The 21,052-nt window shown below is 42.3% G+C and overlaps 1 protein-coding gene across 4 annotated transcripts in view; it reads right to left on the bottom strand.

Annotated features, from left to right (window-relative positions):
• Positions 1 to 11,354: 11,354 nt before the first annotated feature.
• Positions 11,355 to 21,052, bottom strand: part of SI (sucrase-isomaltase) — a 177,506-nt gene continuing 167,808 nt past the window's right edge. For all 4 annotated transcript variants that reach the window (XM_075937870.2, XM_075937869.2, XM_075937872.2 and 1 more), the window contains 2 exons: positions 19,598 to 19,771; positions 11,355 to 11,926 (listed from right to left, as the gene is read on the bottom strand). In XM_075937870.2, the coding sequence (XP_075793985.2) occupies positions 11,849 to 11,926; positions 19,598 to 19,771 (252 nt within the window). In that variant the 3' untranslated portion in view covers positions 11,355 to 11,848. The remainder of the gene's footprint in view (positions 11,927 to 19,597; positions 19,772 to 21,052) is intronic.

Below are 21,052 nucleotides of genomic sequence, written 5' to 3'. Positions count from 1 at the left end.
GAAAAGGTAATACAACCTGGAGATGCGTTAGCTTTCCTGTGCTGTGTCAATTCTCAGTGGCACTGCTCTGCCCACAGTGGGTGATCTCGTGGCTCTGACATGAGACTAGTACTGGGGAGAAGGCTTATTCTTGTTCATGTCAAGATCTGTGGCGAAGGATCATCTGTGGGGTGGTAGCTTTGATTAAGAAAAGGGTAGTGAGACTTTCAGGACTAGTTTCTCTTGAAAGTCATATCTACAAATAGTCCCTTTATAGGTGAATTTGCTCAAAAATGCTTTTGATGTTGTTGCTCCTTCATAAAAAAAAAGCATTTTCAAACTTCCAGTTCCTGCTCGCCCCACTGTCTCTATTTTCAAACACTCCTGCTGTGAGCCTGTATTTGGCTCCCAGAGAGTGGGATCATAGGGGTGACCTGGGTCTGCCACACTTTTTGAGGAATGGCACTGAGCCACAATCACTGCAAAAAGTTCCCAGTTCAGTCCTACAGGGAATCTCCATTGCAAGGCATTGTCCTAGCCTGCAGGAATCTGTATGCCCGGCAGGAATGGACTTTGAAATGGTAATTGCTATGTAATTTTCACTGCATTATTTTAGGTCTTTTAATTCAATTTTTTGGAGGAAATAATTGTTCAATCAGCCTCATATTGTGTGTGGGGGGATAGCTGGAGGGCACAGAGGTTATTTGTTAATATTTTTCCTTTGTTTTTTTTTCAGATGGGACCTTATAGTGAATGGATCAGTCAACAATTTTTGTGTATATTATTTAAGGATAAAATTCTCTGCCCGCCACTTAAAGTCCAAGTACACAAACTAGAGTGCTTGGTGAGGTGAATTCCCACTTCAATCCAGCATCAGGCAGCCCAAAAATGCCTTCCAAGTCAGCACTGTACAGGCTTGCAGATAACTATTCTGTAAGGCCTGATCTACACTAGGGGATAAGTTCAGATTAAGATACACAACTACAGCCACATTAATTGCATAGCTTAAGTCAAAGTATTTTAACTTGAATTTTGGTGCCATCCCCACAGTGGGAGGTTGCCAGGAGCACACGCTCCCTTCGACTTCCCTTACTCCTCATATGAGCAGGACACTAACATTGACAAGAGCACCCTCTCAGTTCGAATTAGCCTGTCTTCACTAGACCAACTACTTCAAACCCTGGAAGATTGACTGAAGCTGCTTCGATCTTATCTGTAGTGTAGACATGGCCTAGTAGACAAAGGGAATGTAGGGCAGCTGCTCAGTTTGCTGACTCTCTCTGAACCAGGGGAGGAGGGGCACAAGGTCCTCAGCACGATAGCCAAACTGCTAGCAATTATACATTTGTGCCTCTTACTATTTCCCATCATATCTACACATTCACTATAATGCTTTGTCTGTTATGGGTTGTTCCGCCACTGTAAAGTATAGTGTACTGGAGAATCTGGCCTAGCAGACTCAATGCTTGTAACCATTTTTATATGTGATGGATTTCCTACGCCTTGGGATACCTCATTGTTTTTTCCTCTATATCTGAAAGGTGACTACATAAGTGAAAGCAGTTTTCCTCTCTTTGTGGCAAGTTACCAAAGGCCGGTGGTAGATACTGAGTAAAAGAAGGGTTGAAGCTGGTTTTTTACCAGGAGCTGGCACTCTCAACTCCACTGTCCAACAGCCAGGTACACAGGAAAAATCCCCTCCCTTGCAAATTTGTGAATTTCCATGTCCTGTTTGGTCAGCATGGAGAGCTCACCAACAGAGGTCAACTCCACACTCCAAATGTTCTCTTGCCTGAAGTATGCAGCATGTAGTGGATCTCCTGTGTCTGCGGGAAGAAGGTGCTGTCCAGGCAGGGCTGTAAAAATGTGGACATGTACATGCAAACCTCTATGGTATGGTGGAGAAAGGCTACCAGAGGGGCACGCACCAGTGTCATGTATAAGCCAAGCAGGTGCATCAGGCATGCTGGAAAGCAAAGGAGGCAAGCAGTCACTCTGGTGCAGTGCCACAGACATGCCACTTTTACATGGTATACTCTGCGATGACCCCAGCATCACCCCCAAAAGCAAGGTGAATACCTTTGATGGGTTAATCTCGGGTCACTACACGCAACACTGAGGTGTAGTACTAGGAAGGGAAGAATGGGAGACAGACAAATGGGGGATCCATTGTTCTGGAGGACCAGTTACAACACACCAGCAATGGTAAATATAATACCAGGGAAGGAACCTCAGGAAAATGCAGGTGTATTAATATTGTGAAGGGCATCTTCTTATTTGCTCTTTTTATTCACATATCTGATGTTACAGTGGTTAATGACTTCTCATTGCCCGTCCCAGCTAGGCAGATTGTCTTTGTATAGCAGATGGCCTGAGACTCCTCCGTAGATATCTCAAGGAAACTTTCCTGGGGGAAGTCTTCAATCCATTCAGATTTGTGGAGAGTGCTGCCTTATTTTTCCCTCTGTCGTAGGATACTTTCCCACACCACTTTTGTATTAATTCATCAAACATCATTGCAGAACACAGGCTAACAGCATACAAGCCCAGTCTGTAGCTGAATGCATGCAGCAGATGTTCCTTTTCTGTTTCTGTTACCCTCAGGGAGTGAGATATGAGCTCAAATCACTTGTAGGAAGCAGTACCAATATTCAGTTCATTTACCCAATCCGCAAACACTAATGCCTCTGCTCCCTCCTCTCCCCTGCCCACTTGTGCCAGTTCAACTCTTCCCTGCCCCTGGGCCATACTCACTATGGACAGCCAGCTGGTTCAATGAATCCCTGGACCAAACAAAAACATACTGCTTTATACTTTCATGCTTTCAGGAGGGTGATTTCAATACTGCAAGTCTACACTCTCACCTCTGTGCATTGGATGTGTTGCAGCTGCAAATGTGACCTTCCGCTCTTCCTGCACAGCAGCAGAGAAGCTGAGCTGGATGAGAAGAAGAAAGAGAATGCACAATGACATGTTTGTGGAGATCATACCTCTGGGACAGTGGACGCTGAGCAGAGGGCATGGAGGAATCACGCTCGTTGATAAAAAATGGACATTAAAAGCAGGAGAAAACATCTTCCTGAGCACAATACACAGCAGGTGATGATGGTGATTCTGAAGGACGAGACATCCTCAGGCATCTGGTTGGCCTTTCAAGGAAACACCACTCTACTTCCCCCACCCAACCGACAGACACAGTGTCAGGGACTGGTGCTTAACCCTATCATACGACCCAATGGGAAGGTGCAGATAATCACAGCCACAGATGAAGGAAATTGCTACATTCCATGTGATGGCACCTATCGCAGTTCTGGAAATACTGCCTGGCAAGACATACTGGCTACGTCTAGACTGGCCCCTATTACGGAATAGGGATGCAAAGCAGGCAAGTCAGAATAGAGAAATCCGCAGGGGATTTAAATATCCCCCGCGGGATTTAAATAAACTTCAAAGTAGGAATAAGAGATCCTCCAGAAAAGGGCTTTATTCCGGAGGATCGCTCCAGTCTAGACGCTCTTTTCCGGCTTTTCCCCAAGCCTGGAAAAAAGCGGCGGCCATGTTTATTTAAATCCCGTGGGGGATATTTAAATCCATCGCGGATTTCCCTATTCTGACTTGCCTGCTTTGCATCCCTATTCCGTAATAGGGGCCAGTCTAGACGTAGCCACTGTGTTTGCAACATTCACCACAAGAGTGCAAAGTTGTACTGGATCCATGCTTCTCTAGAGATGGTGGTTGTGTGAGCTTGCTAGGTTTTTGAAAACAGACATGAAACCTTATGGAAAGCAGATGACATCGGTGTTGAGAGAAAACTTCATCATGGAGTGCTCACGTCATGGTTCTGCTCATCCTGCAAGAATGTTTTGCTCATTTCAAACCTTTCTGAAAACACCCTATGGTGAGTTTCACTGTGAGATAGCTACCCACAGTGCACTGCCCTCTGCACTGACACAAGTGCTGCCAGTGAGGACTCACTCCACCCACACAAGGAGCATAGTGTGGACATGCACAGCCAACGTCATTACTGTAGGGGCTGTATGTCGACTAAGTCAACTTAAGTTAATAGTGCAGATGTGCACATACACCTTTTGCCTGTAATATATTTGCTGTTTAAATGTGTGTGTTTAAACCGTTACATCTGGAAGCTGCAGCACTCTAAAAATATTTAAATTGCTATCTTTTTAGATATTATCACAGCTTGTCCAAAGGCCCTTCAACAGGGTGTTCATTGTTTCTTCAAGCACTTCTTGCTGTTGGATTTAAAGCTACATTCCATTTCCTTCTCAAATATGTGTCTGTCTGATGCTAAAGATTTAAATGAATGCTTATTTCTAACTAATAAACAGGCTGCAATTTCTGACAGATGATATTCACTGGAGCAATATCATAACATACTTCCTTTGATGTGTATGTTTCCCAAGTTGTCAATTAACTGAAGAGAAACTGTCACTCGTTCCAGCATCTTTATTTCCATGACCAGATCTTGCCTGGTACATCGTTTGTCAAACTGTCAGCTACGTAATTTTTATGTGTGTCTGAAAATATTCTGAAAAGGTGTTCTTTTATTATCTAGTGTGCTTTTAAACCCAATGCCTTTGAAGTAATGTTGTTAGGCTTTAGAAACTTCTAAAGATGACATTGAAAAAAGACTGAGTAGATGAAATTCTTTTGTTATAAGAGTAAATACTTTTTCTTTAAAAAATAGTTTCTTTGCTGTCCTCTTGCCCTTCAGATTTATTATATACAAAATTCTCTTATTCTGAATTACAGAAATCAACATACAGTACGGATGTTTATCTTACTCTTGGGTGGCACTAAAAAAAATGTAATTGTGTTTGAAAGTTAAACTAAGTTAGCCATCTACCACTAAAAGCTCATCTTATTTTATTTCATATATCATGTTGTCACACTATACCCCATATTCTTCATAGAGGTATGGTTATGAAATGATTATAGCATAACTAAGGTGTATTTTATGTCAGATGAGTCATGTGAGATATTTCAGGAAAAAATATGATTTACCGAATATGATTCCCCTACATGTATGCATGTATCATTTCAGTACCTGAAGTTAGGATATTATCTATGCATCAATTACAAATGTGTTTACATTGGGAACTGCATTCTGTCTAGTGATCATCAGTGTAAATAACCTGCTGGAAAGGGCCAGAAAGGAGAAAAGTAAGCCTTAGAAAATGCTAATCTCTCAGGGTGCATCTATACAGAACCCTTACCTCAACATAAGCTATGCAAATTGTGCTATGCAGATTGTGTAGCTTATTTCAAGGTACTTTTGAAGTAGCTTATTTAGAAATTTGGCACTGCTACACAGCACCACATTTTGAAATAAAGTGCTATTCCAGCAAATCCCTTAACCCTCATGGAACAAGCGTTATAGGGACACCAGAATAGCGCATCCGTTATTTCAAAATATGTTTCTAAATAACGGGTGCATTTAAAGACATGGAATTGCTATTTTGGAATACTACTGGTTTCATGAAATAGCCCCTCTGTCTAGATGTAGCCTCACTGGAGAGCGTTCTTGAGGACTACTGTGACCCTACAGGGACATGTGACTGGGTCAACTCGTACTGGGTCTCCAGGTTAATGCTAGTGTTTTCCCACTAACTGGCTGTGGGACTCATACTAGGAGACAAAGGAGTCCCACCATATGTGAAAAACAACTATTTAAAGCAGGGGAGTGACGTCATTGTGGTTCATCCTTCACTGACTTCCTTCCCAATAAAGAAGACTGTGGAAGACTGGTGGGTGGGGGAGGACTGAGCCCAGGCGAGAGGGTTTTCTAGTCTGTGAAAGGAATATCTGGGGTTGTAAGTCACTGGCAAGTGCAGCTTACCCTCAAGAATTTCTGCAATCTGCCTAAAATAACTGCAGAAATGTGACTTTGCTACTTGTAACCAATTTCTTAGTATATTAAACTTAGCTTACATTTTGTTTAATTTGCTAGGTAATCTGCTTTGATCTGCTTGCTATCCCTTATAATGACTTAAAGAAACAAATTTATTAACTACAAAAGATTTATCTAAAACCAGTGTGTGGAATTCATAATGAAGGGCAGAAAGCTGTTGCATATCTTCCCCCACATTGATAGAGGGGCAAATGTCATGCTATTATACTTCAAAGTTCTCTGTGCAGTGCATGAAAAGAAGGTGTAATTCTGGAGTTATATTCTGGGCGGGGGGGGGGGGGTGCACACACAGCTGAGACTTCCCATGCAGAGCTATCTCAGCATATCTCTGAAACTACAGCTGGGTGTGTCCCTATGGAGTATAAGTGCAGATAAAGTGCAGTCTGAAGCTGGGGGAAGGCTTGACAGGATGTACAGCTGGTGAACAGGTGGGCCCAGTTCTTAGTGGCACCCATCTCACCTATAACCACGACATTTTATAAAGTACTATACGGCATTGGACAAGAACAAATACAATAAAAATAACCTAGTCAGCCACAAGTATGATTCTGCTAGTCAAGGGATAAGCTTTCTTAAGTATTTTCTATCACTATAAAGCAGCTTTTCTTTTATCTCCATGATAGAATGCTTGAAAATTGTATCCGATCAGTCTGAAGCACAGGATGTACCAAAGGTTTTATTTTGTAAGAAGTTTTAATGCTAACTCTGACCCTTAATAATAATAATGATAATTTATAATACATATATGAACACATTACATAAACACTTTATATTAGTACAGTATATAATATCTTCGCTGAGATCACCTATAAATGGGTGAAAAAAGTTCCTTATTTGTACCTCCTCTTCCAGGAACCATACAAACAAATAAAAGACACAGTTATTTTATTCACAAATATTTTTAAAAAACTTTGGAATATCAAATTGTACAGTATGACCTATAGGAACAGTGTGCATATGCAAATCCTTTCATCTAAAGCAGGGCCTATAATGGGCTGGTTGGGGGGAGGATGCAATTGCCCAAGGGCCCAGGTGGCTTAAAAGGACTGGAAGCGCCCAGCTGCATTTAAATCATGGCAGTTTTAATTGCGGCAGCAGCTGGACTCCTGGGCTGCTTTTAAATCAAGGTAATGGTGGCAGTACATGCACTTTCCAGCTGCCACCCATGGTCCAAATCTATCCCTGGCATTTCTGTAGGTCTGATCTGAAGTTTTATATACACCTTGCAGACAGCCTGACAAAATCCCAGTAAAGTCACAAGTAGTTGTGCTATTTGGTTTTGTGGATAAGGAATCTGAAGTACAAAGACTGTGGTTTTCAAGAGCATTCAGAATTGGCCTAATTCTGCTCTCAGCAAAGTCACTTTTAAGAATCTTAGGCTGAGTATTTTGGCCAATAAATTATACCAGTCTGTTTAAAGCCAGGGATAGAACACAGTTTCCCTAAAGCCCAGTCAACAATCACCTTTCTTCTATTGGTATAAGACACCCATTGGGGGAAAACATATAAAAGATCTGCATGACCTTTCCCAGAGGAAATTTCCCCTACTCAGTGCATTGAAAATGAAGTTCTGGCAGGGATAACAATATGATAGCAAAAGGTTTAGTGACTTACAGCACACAGGGCAAGTCTACATTGCAGCCCTACATTGGCACTGATGCAGTTGTGTGCTGCTGTAGCATGTGTGCTGAAGAGGCTCTCTTCTGAAGGGACGGTGCTCTCCCATTGGCATAATGCATGCACCTCATTGAGAAGCGTAAGCGTAAGCTCCATTGGCAGGAGAGCATTGGTAACTGACAGCACAAACTTGTGTCACTCAAGAGGTAGAAGGGGGTCTTTCTCACACCCTGAGCAACCTAAGTTGGATGGACATAAGTGTAGTGTAGATCTGCCCACAGAGAGGCTCCCTGAATTTAAAGAACCCCCTGGTCATTTTCAGCATTCTACTTCAATCAGCAAGAAATCCAGACATCAACAATAATAAGGCATTTTATAATAACAGTAATAATAATACTTTAAAAAATAATCTGGTAATTTGACACTTAATTCCTCCAGCCATCTTCATCGTCATACTGAAATAAAAAACAAGACTTGGCAAGGAATGTTTTCCCTAACCAGAGTCCATTATGTTGAACCAAAGGAACAAAACAATGTATCCAGTTGTATTGGCAATTAAAATTATCTTGGTAAAATACTTGAAAGCAACTTCTGACTTTGAAGGTCAGATGGTTACTAGAATTTGAGAGGGAAGACTGCAAAAGATTTTGTAGAAAATATCAGTACCTTTAAAAAAAATATTTGTGATTCTCTAATGGCATTTGGAACTTACTTTTTAATTGATACATTTTCCCCTGAGAATATAGTATGACCTATCACAACAGTTTCAAAGGTATATATACTGTCTCTGTAAATATTAGAGATTATGGCTAGGTATGAGTTAAACATCCATATTCCTTCAACATAAGCATGCAAATGTTTGTAACCAGATTGGTTAGTTCTTCTTTCTAGTTGCTGGAGTAAGGATTATATAGGAATTTGTATAAAGAGATCAAAAGAGAAGTGTGATCTTCTCTTCAGTAATGAGAATGGGGAAAAAGCTAGTTATAAAAACTTTCATGCTGAAGGAAAGTTCTGTGGATGATTTACACCTTTACATACATATGTGTATACCATAAAGACCACATTGGTAGTTTATATTTGGATTTAAACCAGTTATCAGAGACACTCAGCAAAGGAGTTTTCGTCAACTGTATATTTATAAAGCGATATGAATCCACCCACCACCTACGGAGTCAAACCACTTTCAATAAAATAGGTTGGAATATAATGTCTCCAAAGGATAATTCCTTCATATGCTTTCATCATCATATATATAGTAGCCCAGTGTCTGTGAGTCTGTAATGCTGAAATGCTGGCTGTTCCCTCTGGGCGGCCCGTGCTGCATGGGGAGTGCGGGGCCCAAATGTCTACTTGTGCCGCTTGCTCCCCGGCTGAGTGGTGCAGAAGTCAGCCTAACGCCACGGCAGGAGGGGAAGGGGGTTGGGGTGGTGACGTACACGGCCAGGGGGTCCGTGGGCCCCCTAGTGAGAGGCAGGAGGGGGAGGAGAAGAGAAAGGGACAGAAAGAGGCAGGAGACAGAGGAGAGCTAAGAGAGAAAGAGGGGGAGGCAGTAGGAGGAGGAGAGAGAGAGAGAGCGAGAGACGGGAGGCTCAGGAGAAGACCAACGTGGAGGAGAGACCTGAAAATCCCATCTTATGATGGGCTAATTGGCTAGTAGTGTAAGAATGGGTATAGCTCTTCCTTTTCTTCCTAGTTACATAAGGAAAGAATTCACATATATGGGGCCTGCACATGCACACGCATATGCGCACGTGCACACACACACACACAAGGAAATGTACTCCATTTTGGTTGATATATAATTTTGGTGAATTTATCTTTACTCTCTGCTATGTAGTGTAGTTAGCAAATATATACTGCTCTTCATTGAAGTTAAAACCACAACACTCAGTAATAAATATAATTTTGCAGTTGAGCATGTCTTGTAAGGACCTATTTAAACTCAGCTAAAGGAGGAACTACCCCTACTCCAAGAGCAATAAATGACTCGGTTTCAAATAACTTGCTCAGCTCCAATAAGCCTACACAACTTGCTTTCCACTGGCTCCATATTTAGCCTCCTTGACACATTAATGTTTCCTCTTCCTTCAGACAGTCTCTTACTGACCCCACTCTGACCCTGACCATCTCCAAACATTATTTCTCTAACTTTTCATTGTCCCTAGACTACTGCCAGCTGTGTTACCTGTAGCCCCACAACTTTAGACTGGTCTTCCCTAATTCCCATCCTCCCCACCCAACATTTCATCCCTGAGCTCCACGACCTGATTTGCTGTCCCCATTGCCTTGCTAGTCAGCCTCTTCAACTCCTGCAAGACTCTGCATCATGCATTGGTTCCCTAACTGAACCTGTGACCCTCCAAACTTATCATCACTCTCCCTTTGTAACCCTCACAATCACACCTGTTGCTCTGCAGGGTCTCATATGAGCCCCTGGACACATTGCTATTCAGGCTATGTGTCCTCTGCATGACTCTAGACTACCATCAGCCTAGCACTTTAAAATAGGTCACAACTTTACTTATTGGGGGCAAGCCACCCCTCCACAACTGGCTCCAGCCTATTTCTGTGACCTCCCACCTCGCTACTCCTTTTGCATGACAATTGTAGACGCTTTCTTCTGGAAGAGTTTTTGCAGAAGAACTCTTCCACAAAAAAGTTTTTGCATGAGAACGCACCAGTGTAGACGTAGCCTTGGACTTTGGGGTGTGTAGGAATGGCAGCTTATGCTGGCAGGACATGGTTTATAAGTTTTCATCGCAGAGCTACTTGCTCACCTATCTGCCAAGTGGACGCTTTCACAAATGGGAGAGCTTTATTCCCCTGGGGTATGTCGAGACTGCATCCCTCTGTCAGCAGAGGGATACAGATTAGGCAGGTTGACATTTGCAATGCCTGTGGCTACATCTACACTGGCAGCATCTTGCAGAAGAACAGCTGGTCTTCTGCAGAAACTTGCCGGCTGTCTACACTGCACGAGCGTTCTTCCAGAAGTAAATTTACAGTATAGCGTTGTAAACCAGGGCTTCTTCAAGAACAGTTATTCCTCTCCCCACAATGAATAAGTCCTCTTGTGCAAGAGCTCTTCCAGAAGAGGGCAGTGCAGACAGGCAACATGAATTTCTTGCACAAGAAGCCCCTATGGTTAAAATGGCCATCAGAGCTTTCTTGTGGAAGAGAGCGTCTACACTGCCATGGATGCTCTTGTGGAAGAGTTTTTGCACAAGAATCATTTATACGTGGTCCACATTTCTAACGTTTTTCTTTAATGGCTATGGACTTCGGGGGTTTTTTTTGAGGGGGGGAGTTGCTTTAAAGAGTGTTTGTGCACTTTTCTTGATGTGTTTTCTCCCACTGTATCTTCATACCAGAAATAGCATGAGAACTGCTATCCTTCTGGTACTTCAAAATGTTCCACACCACTGATAGAAGCAGCTTTGATGTGGTGTTTATTTGAAGCATGTTATGGGAAATGTGTTGGCTTGCCAGCCCAATGCTTTAGTTAAAGGAAAAACAGCAGCAAAAGGTACAATATCCCCCTGAATTGAATTTATGTAATATTAAAAAGGAACCTGATATTCAAAATTGGTTCAGATTATTACTGAGAATGGATATATGCTGGGCCCTGAAAACGTGCAGCTGTGTTGACATGGCAGTGTCAACAGACTTTAGCTTGGTTGAAAGCATCAAAAGGGATTTGCAGGTTATAACATCAGCTCTAGATCTGCATTCAGATTAGGTCTTGCCCCATAGACTGGGACATTTAGATTGCACATACTTATTTAAGCCTATTTCAATTAAAAAAGGAAGTTACAGACAAAATAAATCAGATTTATTTATTTATACAGCTTTATTTTCAATGCACAGTAACTTTATAACTTCAGTTCAGTTGCACCATGTAGGCTAAATTACAATAAAGGTATTGTGTACTGTATAAAATACAATGCATTTTAAAATGGCAGTATAAAGAAAGTTTTAAGTGTGTCATATTATTTTCACTGGCTTTTTCATTTCACATCAATAACATGTAAACATTAAATTCTCTATTACTCAGCAAAAGATCTCAGAGAAATCTTAACCTATGTTTTCACTGTTACATATATGTTCCAAAATTGGCTCAAACCCATGTAGATACATCCCTCCTAATTATGTCAGAATCAAAAGGCACAGGCAAAATTACATGTCTTTGTGCAGCATTACCCATAACAGTACCTTTTTATATATTTGTTATTTCTTTATTAATATCTCTGAACATAATAGAACAGCTGATGAAAATATGCCTCTGGAGATGCTTTCAAACTGCCTGTTGTCCATAGACAGTTAATTGCTTGTTGTCCATTTGAGTTGAGTGAATTTTTCCATGCTGAATATTTTGTCAGTAAATTGAATTTGTAATACCTGAAAGTAGAGAAGAGGCCAAAGAAAGAAAACGGGCATGAGTATCACATAAGAAATCACAGTGGAGGAGAACCCAACATTCTTAGAAATCTGGGACAAGAGATCCACAAAGGAATTTATGTGATCAAACCTCCACGCTAGGCACTAAAATCTAAAGTTTAGATCTTCAGACAATTACAGACTTAAGTGCCAGCAGAAGGGGTTTTTTGAAAGCCCAGTGCAATTAGATTTCCACTGATAAACTCCCCTCAGTGTCTTCATTTCAATGAGTAAAGTACGTCAAATATTTAAAAATCTATCAGCTAGAATATTCACAGATGTCTCATCTATGTCCCAACAGGATTCTTAAACTTAGCATTTTCCTGCCTAGCTCACTTGTACCTGGGTCTCCCAAGTCTCACCCAAGTGCCTAAGTCATTCTCACACTTTCTCTGGCCCAGCGATTCTTTATTATACAAAGTGGAATGATATCAACAGGCAAGACTGGAAGAAACTCACCCCAGAATACTCCATGGATCAATGTCTGAGGCACTCAACATGCAGGGGAGGAGGAAATTGACCCTGAGTCTCCCTCATCATAGGTGAGTGCCTAACCACTGGCTAAAAGTAGAGGGGATGGGGAACACCACTACTTCGTCCTGCATTTTGATGAGAAATAACTTAGGGTACATCTACACAGCAGCGTTATTTTGGAATAACTGACATTATTTCGAAATAACATAGCGTGCATCTATACTACAAGCCGTTATTTTGAAATAATGTCGAGCTGGAGGACTTCTTACTCTGACTCGTGGTAACCCTCATTTCACAAAGGGTAAGGGAAGTTGAAGGAAGAGTATTCCTCCTCCAACTTCCTGATGTGTAGCCAGCATCAAAAGCAGAATTAAGTTATTTCCATTCAAGCTAGGCAATTTCTGTAGCTTCCATAGCTTAATTCGACTTTAGCCCTGCTGTGTATATGTGCTCTTAGGCAGCTACTTCTTTGATAGTGTTTGGAGCTGAGAATCCTAAGCAGAAGGCAATACCTCCCTCCAACCTGGACTTAAGCACCTAACTCCCTTTTTGGGAAGAGCTAGCTTTCTCCTCAGCATTTCCTATGGGTTAGCTTAGTGGCTCTGTACTCAATTTACTGGCTTTTTTAGAGACCATTCTTCAGGACCTAACTCTTTCCATGCATTGCATAAGAAGTATAGGTACCTAACTTGAGGCTATAAATTCCACTAGACTGCAGGGTGCCTAAGGCCTTGTCTACACTAGCCCCAGAAGGTCAGCTTAAGGTACACAACTCCATCTACTAAATAATGTAGCTAGAGCCGGCATACCTTAAGCCGAACTTGGTATTGCCTTGACAGTGGGAGATCTTCGCACCCCAAGGAGTACTGGTGCTGACCAGCGGTGCTCAGTGTTCAATTTAGCAAGTCTAGTAAAAGCCTGCTAAATCAAACACCAGAAGATTGATCTCCAGAGCATAAGTATAGATGTGGCCTAAATGTCAAGCATTGAGTTCAAATTCCCTTTGTGATACTAGTCTTTAGTCCATTGCAATATGTTTTCAATCAGTCTCCATAGAAGTTATGTCCTTTGAAGTTCATTGCAGGACCTTGGCCTAAAAGACATATGGATACGGAGTGCTATATGTTGTATAAATTAATTATGCTGGAAAAGCCTAGGAAAGGATTGAGACTACAATTTAATAGCATTGTTTTAAGTCTACCTACTTCAAAATTACACATTACTAATAATTTAAACATATTTCCCATTCAAATAGCAGCACTAATTATAAGGTGGATAAGGTAATATAGTTTATTGGAGCAGCCTCTATTGGTGAAAGAGACAAGCTTTCAAATTATACAGAACTCTTCTCTTGGTCTGCAGAAGAGGTCTTTGTTGCTTGAAACCTTGTCTTTTTCACTCAAGGAAGCTGTTCCAATAAAAGATCTTATCTCATCCATCTTCTCTCTCTAGTATTATGGGACCAATACAACTACAACATTGCAAACAGTGTGATTTATGGCTCAATGTTCAATTTTAGCTAGAAAACTCAGTATGCAATAGCAGTTTCACTGACTTTTCATTTTAAGTGATAAGCAATTTGGAAGATCAGAGTTAGGTTCAGAAGTTGTATCTCTTTCTCCTTAAAGTATTTTAATTTTAAAAAATGACTGCATCATTGTATTCCAGGCTCCTGTACTAGTGCCTGTATTTAATAACACAGTGAGCAAAAACACACATTTGAAAAAGTTTGTCCTACCTGTGTGGAATTCAGTTGTGTCTTATAAGTTATGCACGAGTGACAGCAGAAATGGGACAAGGAAAGGATAGTCATCCAAGTTCAAAGGTAGGTAGATGATCAAAGATTAAATACAATAAAAGAAATAATTCAATTCAAGTTGAAGATAGGACACTGTAACCTAAATAAATGTTTAGCTTTAATTAAAACTCTTGGAAACTGCCTATGCACTGTGGGTAAATTCTCAAAGTCATGAGAACTTTATTTATTGCTTGAAATATTATATGGGAAGAAAGCGAGAGAGATTAGGTTATCCCTAAAGGATAGGATATCTCAATTTTCATTTGAAAATGTCTCTAGTTATAAAAAAGGTAGAGAGCGGGAAAGATTAGATCCATTTTAAATTACAGTGTAAAGAGTTGGCATGAAAATATTTCGTTTTCTAAAGGTAGTTCAAGAGATGGAAGAGGTATAACCCTTAAAAGCATTTTCTCATGACTGATAGCAGCACAGAATGAACAGAAGGCGGCAAAGGCTGTCAGTGAAAATGAGAAAAGAAGGCGCTGAAAGAGAGCTTAGCTCAGTTGTGAGCGGTATTAAAGGAATCAAATGAAAACCTGTAGAGGAAGCAGGTGCAGCTTGGTATAAATAAACAACAAAACATGCTCCCTAACAGCACTGCATGGAAAACGGCTTTGTGAATACTACACATAAACAAATTAATCTAAGGATAATGAATCCACAATGCATGGAATTATACTTTCTTTTGGTTAATCTGTAAAACGACGAATAGTATTTTAAAAGAAAAAAACAAAATAACTTTGATTCATTTAGTCCCAACTTAAGGAAAACACATAAACGTGTTAATTTTTTAAAGAATATATTTATTTTTAAGTGCTTTCCTGAATCAGGGCCTTAAATGGAGGATGTCATTTGAACATAAATACATCCAAATAAGAGGTAGCTATAAATCCTAAACATGTGTTTTAATATTTGAGTCCTGTAGGCGCAGGACTAGATAGGAGCAGAAAAAAGGGAGACAAACTGGGGAGAGAGGTGGGGATTCAGAGAAACAGGAAATGGTGGGGAGTGAGTAGATGGAGGAAAGAGAAACACAGTTCAGTGTTGCGGTGAAGCACACTCCCCTACAGAATCCAGAATCAGACTCAGGATTCTTGAGTCCCTACATTTCTATGCTATCAGCAAACAGCCCAGACATCCACTGGCAAAGCATATGCATCATCCACAGTGACTGCTTGACAAAAGAAGACAAGAGCCTATTATTGCTGCAATTACTCTCTGAGTTCAAGTAATCTGTTGATCAAAAGGTCCAAGCACTGCTGATGATCAAATTGTGGGTATGTCTACACAGAAATGTTATTTCGGAATAACATCAGTTATGCCGAAATAACATAGTCCGTGTCTACACCATAAACAGTTATTTTGATATAATATCAAAATAATGTCGAGCTGGAGGACTTCTTATTCCAACTCCTGTAACCTTCATTTTATGAGAAGTAAGGGAAGTCAGAGGAAGAGTGTTTTTCCTTGGACCTCCGGTGGCGTAGACAGCGCCAAAAGCACGAATCAGCTATTTCAATGTAAGCTACACAATTGATGTAGCTCAAGTTGTGTAGCTTATTTCAGCTTTAGCCCCGCTGTGTAGACATGCCCAGTGAGTCACATGCTTCCAAATCATGGATTTTCTGGTTTTCCAAATTGGTTCTTTGGATATAATATACTAATTTCAAGCAAACAACTATGTTAACCTTCTCTTTATAGAATTTTACCCCCAAACCTTAAGGTTGCAAAGTCCATCCCATCTGTACACATGCTTTATGATGGTCTAAATTATGATCACACATTTTTCCCCACTGGACTCAGTCTCATTCAGTGTACAGGATACACAGTGCTATTGTAATTAATCAGGGATATATAGTGAATGAGACTGCTGTCTGTTAGATCTCTGCATCATTGCAGAGTTGCAGAAGTTTGAAGGTGTTTAGGCAGGAGACTGCAGGAAGGCAAAGGGCGGTTCTATGGGTAAAGCTGGTGAATGTCATTCTGGAAAAATGGATTCCATCCCTGTGTCTGGTGCTGAATTTAGGTGCTGGCCATCACCTAATCATTTTCAGTGAGCCACTAAGAGTGTATTCCTCCATTTTGGGGTGGCCAGTATGAGGCACCTGGAGCCAGATTCGGAGAAGTGGTGGGCATTCAGAATTGCAACACCTCCAGCGTAGCTGTACTGCCCGCAACTCCCCCTCTCCCCACCCTCCTGGCTCACTGGCAGCTGCAGTTGGTTGCATTGTTGTATTCAAGCAGTGTGCATACTCCCATTTAGGAGATGCATCTGCGTGGAAGGGATGGGGGTACAGCAGTGGGCGATGTAGCCATGCCAGAGGAGCCGTTGGTGCAGAACACTAGCTCCTATGAGCTGCAGCTCCATACTTTGTTCCTTCACTACTACAGTTCATGGGAAAGGCCTGCTGTTCCGCAGAGACCAACTGATATCTGCAGCTATCTGCAGCCATGGATATACATTTGTATCTGTGTAGGGCTGTATATAACCCACAAAATGTCTGTGATACTGGGCACTGAGATACCATGGTGAGAGTACCACAGAAATGCCATGTTATTTTGAAAAAAGCTTATTCCTCTTCACAAGCAGGAGTTATTATTTCAAAATAACAAGCCCATTATTTTGAAATAACAGGGTTGGTAGTGTGGACACTCACCTTGTTATTTTGAAATAACAAGATATGCCCTAAGTGATTGTGTAATTAAAGACTGTATTGTAATGCAAATGAACAAGGTAGCTGAATTAAGATTGTGGAAGCAGCCTTGATTCTGGCATTTCTGTTAACATTCCTTTAATGTAGTTTTTTTGAGATGTAATGTATTATTTAAGTCATGATGCTATGCTTAGGAGTACGCAAAATACAAACAGACAGTGTATGCCTGGAAGAGCTTATCTGCACTGCCTAAGCATAACAGGGAGGTTTATCAATGCAGTTTCAATCTAAAATGAATATGTTTATGGCTTGGGTTTATATCCAGCACTTTACAATATTGGAACTTACATTAAGATTCCTAAATTAAAAATAGGCATAAAAGCATATAAAGGTTGAACCTCTCTAGTCCAGCACCCTCAGGATCTGACCAGTGCTGAACCAGAGAATTTGCTGAACCACTGTCTAGCAGCATTACCAACATTTCCTTTGTATACGGGGCTCTTAGAAGACATTTGGGGTGCATCTACATTGCAGGGCTTAACTCGAAATAATCTGTGCTAATTGAGGGCACATCTAGACATTTTAATTTTGAAAGAGGATATGCAAATTCCCAGGGAATTTGCATATCTTCTTCTGATTGCTTTTTTGAAAGCGGGTCTTTTGAAAATGAAAGTAGTCTGGATACATTTTTTTTGGAAAAAAACACCTTTTTCGAAAAATTGCGTAAACCTCCTTTTTTTAGGAAGAGCAGTTTTTTGAAAAAGGATTTTCTTCCCCTTTCCTCTTTTGAAATTAAAGCATAATCTAGATGTGCCTTGAGTTACTTCAATTGCGTATCTTATTTCGAAATACAGGCAGTCCCCGGGTTACGTACAAGATAGGGACTGTAGGTTTGTTCTTAAGTTGAATCTGTATGTAAGTCGGAACTGGTGTCCAGATTCAGCCGCTGCTGAAACTGATCAGTTTCAACAGTGGCTGAATCTGGACGCCAGTTCTGACTTACATACAGATTCAACTTAAGAACCCCAGGCATCCCCAAGTCAGCTGCTGCTGAAACTCATCAACGGCTGATTCCAGCAAGCCCGGGGCAGGGGCTTCCTGTAGTCAGCCACTGGTCATTTTCAGCAGCTGCTGACTAGGGGACACCTGGGGCAGAGCAGCTGGGGTGCTGCTGGGTTGGTCCAGTGGCACCCAGAGCGGCGCTACGGGACCAACCGGCAGCGCCCCAGCTGCTGTACCACAGGCGTCCGGAGCAAAGCCGCGGAGCACGGGAGCAGCGGGACAGCCCAGACGCGCCGTGGCTATCCTGCTGCCCTCTGGCTCCGTGGCTTTGCTCTGCTTTGCTCCCCGTCCCCCTGGTCTGCAGACCAGGGGGACGGGGAGCAAAGCGGCGGAACACACGGGCAGCGGGACAGCCCAGACGCGCCGTGGCTATCCTGCTGCCCTCGGGCTCCGCGGCTTTGCTCTGTTCTGCTCCCGGTCCCCCAGGTCTGCAGACCAGGGGGAGGGGGAGCAGAGTAGAGCAGAGCGGCGGAACGCGCGGCCAGCTGACAGCCCAGACGCGTCTGGGCTGTCAGCTGGCCGCGTGCTCCGCTCTGCTTCCCCCCCCCCCCCATGGTTTGCAGACCAGGGGGAGCAGAGCAGAGCAGAGCAGAGCGGCAGAACGCGCGGCCAGCTGACAGCCCAGACGCTTCTGGGCTGTCAGCTGGCCGCGCGCTCCGCTCTGCTCCCCCCCCCCCCCTGCAGATCAGGGGGAGGGGAGCAGAGCGGAGCACAGCAGAGCGGCGGAACGCGCGGCCAGCTGACAGCCCAGACGCTTCTGGGCTGTCAGCTGGCCGCGCGCTCCGCTCTACTCCCCCCCCCCCTCTGCAGACCAGGGGGAGGGGGAGCAGAGCGGAGCAGAGCAGAGCGGCGGAACGCGCAGCCAGCTGACAGCCCAGACGCTTCTGGGCTGTCAGCTGGCTGCGCGTTCCGCCGCTCTGCTCTGCTCCGCTCTGCTCCCCCTCCCCCTGGTCTGCAGGGGGGGGGGGGAGCAGAGCGGAGCGCGCGGCCAGCTGACAGCCCAGAAGCGTCTGGGCTGTCAGCTGGCTGCGCGTTCCGCTGCCGCTTTCCTTCCTCTCCCTGGTCTGCTCGAGACCAGGGAGAGGAAGTGCCCCGTTCATAACTGCGGATCCGACGTAAGTCGGATCCGCGTAACTCGGGGACTGCCTGTAGCTTATTTCAAAATAGGGAGCATCTACACAGCACTTACTTTGAAATAGAGCACTCTTCCTCCCACTTCCCTTAGTCCTCGTACAATGAGGGTTACAGGAGTCAGAGTAAGAAGTTCTCCAACTTGCCAGTATTTTGACACCATTTAGAAATAACTGCCTGCTGTGTAGATGCAGACTAATTTATTTCAGAATAGCACTAGTTATTTCAAAATAATGTTGCAGTGTAGATGTACCCTTAGGGTAAATAAGAGCTAAATAACGGTACAGAACACTGAAAGCCAGGACTGGTAGCTGTGAACAACCTTTATGGGACCTTGGGAAATTTGGCCAAACCCATAATAAGTGAACATCTGGCTAACTAAAATCATGCCAGATCATGGATGTTGACAGAGTAGAGAATGCTGGTCTAGAGAGGTTCAGCCTGTACTAAAAAGAAAGGGTTTATTAATAAACTTTAGAATTTTTATTTTAACCAAAATATTTGTTCACCTACCTGATTTCCTTGGTCAGTGCTGAAGTTAGTAATCATGTGAGTTTGTCCATCATAAATGACAGTAACATTTGTAACCTGTTGGCTTCCTATTCCCCAGATGTTCATATAGCCAAATTTCAATGGATTGGTGTTAGTTAGGAAGTTGTTGTGTGCCACAGTGATATTAACAGTATTCTGAAAAAATGGACAAACATTCAAAAGAAAAATCAAATGTAGCAATATCAGAACAGTTATACATAGAGGCTGTGTCTAGACTGCATACCTTTTCCGTAAAAGGGTTGCAAATTAGACACATCGCAATTGCAAATGAAGCAGGGATTTAAATCCCTCCCGCTTCATTTGCATAAACATGGCTGCCGCTTTTTTCCGGCTTGGAGCTTTGCCGGAAAAAAGCTCCAGTCTAGATAGGGATCTTTTGGAAAAGGCTTTATTTTCCAAAAGATCCCTTATTCCTCTTAAAATAAGGAATAAGGGATCTTTCAGAAAAGGCTTTATTTTCCGAAAGATCCTCGTCTAGACTGGCGCTTTTTTCCGGCAAAGCTCCGAGCCGGAAAAAAGCGGCAGCCATGTTTATGCAAATGAAGCGGGGGGATTTAAATCCCCGCTTCATTTGCAATTGTGATGTGTCTGATTTGCATCCCTTTTACGGAAAAGGGATGCAGTCTAGACACAGCCAGATAGTATCTTCCAAAGAGAGTAATATACAGCAATTTAATCCAAACATCCAGGGAGCATGGGCCAAATTCACACCTAGAGCAATTTCATTGCCAAACAGAAGAGGATCTACTGATTTCATTTCTGATTTGGCCCTCTGTAGCACAACCCTTATTTAAGATGCAGAAACCAGAGTTGACAGATAAATTCACAATCCCATAATTAATTCTAATGTTTATTTATCCTTATTTACTTGGCTAATAGCAGATTTTAAAAAGAAATGGAGTATTTCAGCCATCAGAGTTATCTCCATTCTATTCGCTTCTCATTCTTCTTTCCTTCCATCTGGACACATTTTCACTAGGTGCTTTAATAAAGTGACGGCAGCCTTCCAGTATTTCTTTACAAAATGTGCTTATAGCATGTAAAATATTTTGTGTGGCCAGGCAATAAGATGAACTTATAGAAAAGGCAGCCTTTTGAGTACATTGTTCCTGGCATACAACAAAAAAAATTGTTTCTGCTGTAGTTTGCAAAAACTTCACATTCACCCTATTACTCTGATTTTTCATTTTTCCAAGCAAGTTTAAGACAGGCATGGTATTATCCTTGGCCATTCTCTTTGTCCTTTTCCCAACTCTAATGGCTTCATTCTTAAATAAAGGAGCTACTGTGCAAGTTCTTCATTGGGATCACGCACAGTCCCATAAAGCTACTCCAGCAGACACCTGATGGGAGGACTAGAGATCATGTATCCTACTACACATGAACATAAAATATTTGTTTCCTAGAAGGACAGTT

The sequence above is a fragment of the Pelodiscus sinensis genome, chromosome 10, assembly GCF_052426305.1.
Source record: "Pelodiscus sinensis isolate ZL-2025 chromosome 10, ASM5242630v1, whole genome shotgun sequence".
NCBI lineage: Eukaryota > Metazoa > Chordata > Testudines > Trionychidae > Pelodiscus > Pelodiscus sinensis.
This window is presented reverse-complemented; position numbering and strand designations above follow the sequence as displayed.